Here is a 1328-nt window from a genome sequence, read left to right as displayed (position 1 = left end):
ACTCATGAACTTCTTACACAGTATTCGCGTTGGCAATGAGCTTGGTGCTGGCCATCCAAAGGTAGTAAGGTTCTCGGTCATTGTAGTTGTCATTGTGAGCATCGCCTTCAGTTTTCTTGCGACGATTACAGTCTTAATTCTGAGGTATCCACTGAGTACACTCTACACGAGTAGCGCAACAGTAATAGAGGCTGTTATCAGTCTGATGCCCCTGATGGCAATCAGCATCTTCTTGAATGGAATTCAGCCAATTCTCTCAGGTATGGAAAGGAAAGCATGTATCACGGAAGCTACCTGCTAGCTTGTACTCCGTATTCATCAAGCGCTATCATAGGCACATAACGAAACCGTTCTGAATTTTTTTTCAGGGGTTGCCATTGGGAGTGGATGGCAAGCAACAGTTGCCTATGTCAATGTTGGGGCCTACTACCTGATTGGGCTTCCAATTGGATGCGTTCTAGGATACAAAACAAGCCTTGGAGCAGCTGTAACTTCCTCTTTGACCTTATAGAACTGTGTAACTTTTAGTAACTTCTACAGTTTTCAGAGGAAGGTGCTGATCAGCTACATTCTGTCTTTGTGTTCAGGGAATATGGTGGGGTTTAATCATAGGGGTCGCTGTGCAAACGATAGCCCTGATTATTCTCACAGTCAGGACTAACTGGGACAAGGAGGTGAGTGCACATTATTGTTCACCCATTCATGTTCAGTGGAAACATTTGCTTGAGTGCAGTCTTGATTGTGTTATTTTCATTGGAAGGTGGAGAAGGCGATGCAGCGACTGAAACAGACAGGTGTGGTTCCTGTAAATGACATCATTGCATGATCGAAGCAGTGCCAGTTGGGTGGGAGATTGTGCAATAAGCTGAATTTGGACATGAACCTTTTGTTAATCTAATTGCCGAACTGAAAAATGGTTAGATTTATTGGAAGATGTAATTGCTGCTGCTCCACGAACCTGATACCCCGAATCATGTATACATGCTGGCAGGTGGCAATGAAGCATAGGTTGGATGAAGGTGTCGTGTGCTTTGTTTTTGATTTTTGCCTTTCTTTTGGTGTCTCTTGTTCTTGGCTTGGTACGGCTCTTGCTATGGTTTCTTGGGTTGGTAAATGGTAATGACGTGTGTTGATCTCTTGATGGATCTTAAAGCTCTTTATGCCGAGCTCCTCTGCTCTGAAGCAGGTTCTTGATTGGTTTGGTTTTTTGCCTCCGAACATGATATGGTAAAGTTTAACCAACTGAGCAAATAACAGTGGATCCAAATTTGAGACTGATTGAGGCCGAGGGAGAAGGGTAGAGGGAAAAATGAAGCAAAACAAACAAG

At 43.7% G+C, this 1328-nt stretch overlaps 1 protein-coding gene across 1 annotated transcript; it reads left to right on the top strand.

The window, feature by feature from the left end:
• Positions 1-23: 23 nt before the first annotated feature.
• Positions 24-1018, top strand: LOC136530901 (protein DETOXIFICATION 41-like). Its single transcript, XM_066523617.1, has 4 exons — positions 24-260; positions 369-487; positions 588-674; positions 761-1018. The coding sequence occupies exons 1-4, from the start codon at positions 206-208 to the stop codon at positions 824-826; spliced, it is 327 nt and encodes a 108-aa protein (XP_066379714.1). The 5' UTR covers positions 24-205; the 3' UTR covers positions 827-1018.
• Positions 1019-1328: the final 310 nt, after the last annotated feature.

The sequence above is a fragment of the Miscanthus floridulus genome, unplaced genomic scaffold (assembly GCF_019320115.1).
Source record: "Miscanthus floridulus cultivar M001 unplaced genomic scaffold, ASM1932011v1 fs_22_2_3, whole genome shotgun sequence".
NCBI classification, from domain to species: Eukaryota; Viridiplantae; Streptophyta; class Magnoliopsida; order Poales; family Poaceae; genus Miscanthus; species Miscanthus floridulus.
This window is presented reverse-complemented; position numbering and strand designations above follow the sequence as displayed.

Bases quoted from the DNA above. Each gene is read 5' to 3' on its own strand.
- LOC136530901 (XM_066523617.1), top strand. From the start codon at position 206: ATGCCCCTGATGGCAATCAGCATCTTCTTGAATGGAATTCAGCCAATT. The intron at 261-368 runs GTATGGAAAGGA...ATTTTTTTTCAG, and splicing joins AATTCAGCCAATTCTCTCAG to GGGTTGCCATTGGGAGTGGA. The intron at 675-760 runs GTGAGTGCACAT...TTTCATTGGAAG, and splicing joins GGACTAACTGGGACAAGGAG to GTGGAGAAGGCGATGCAGCG.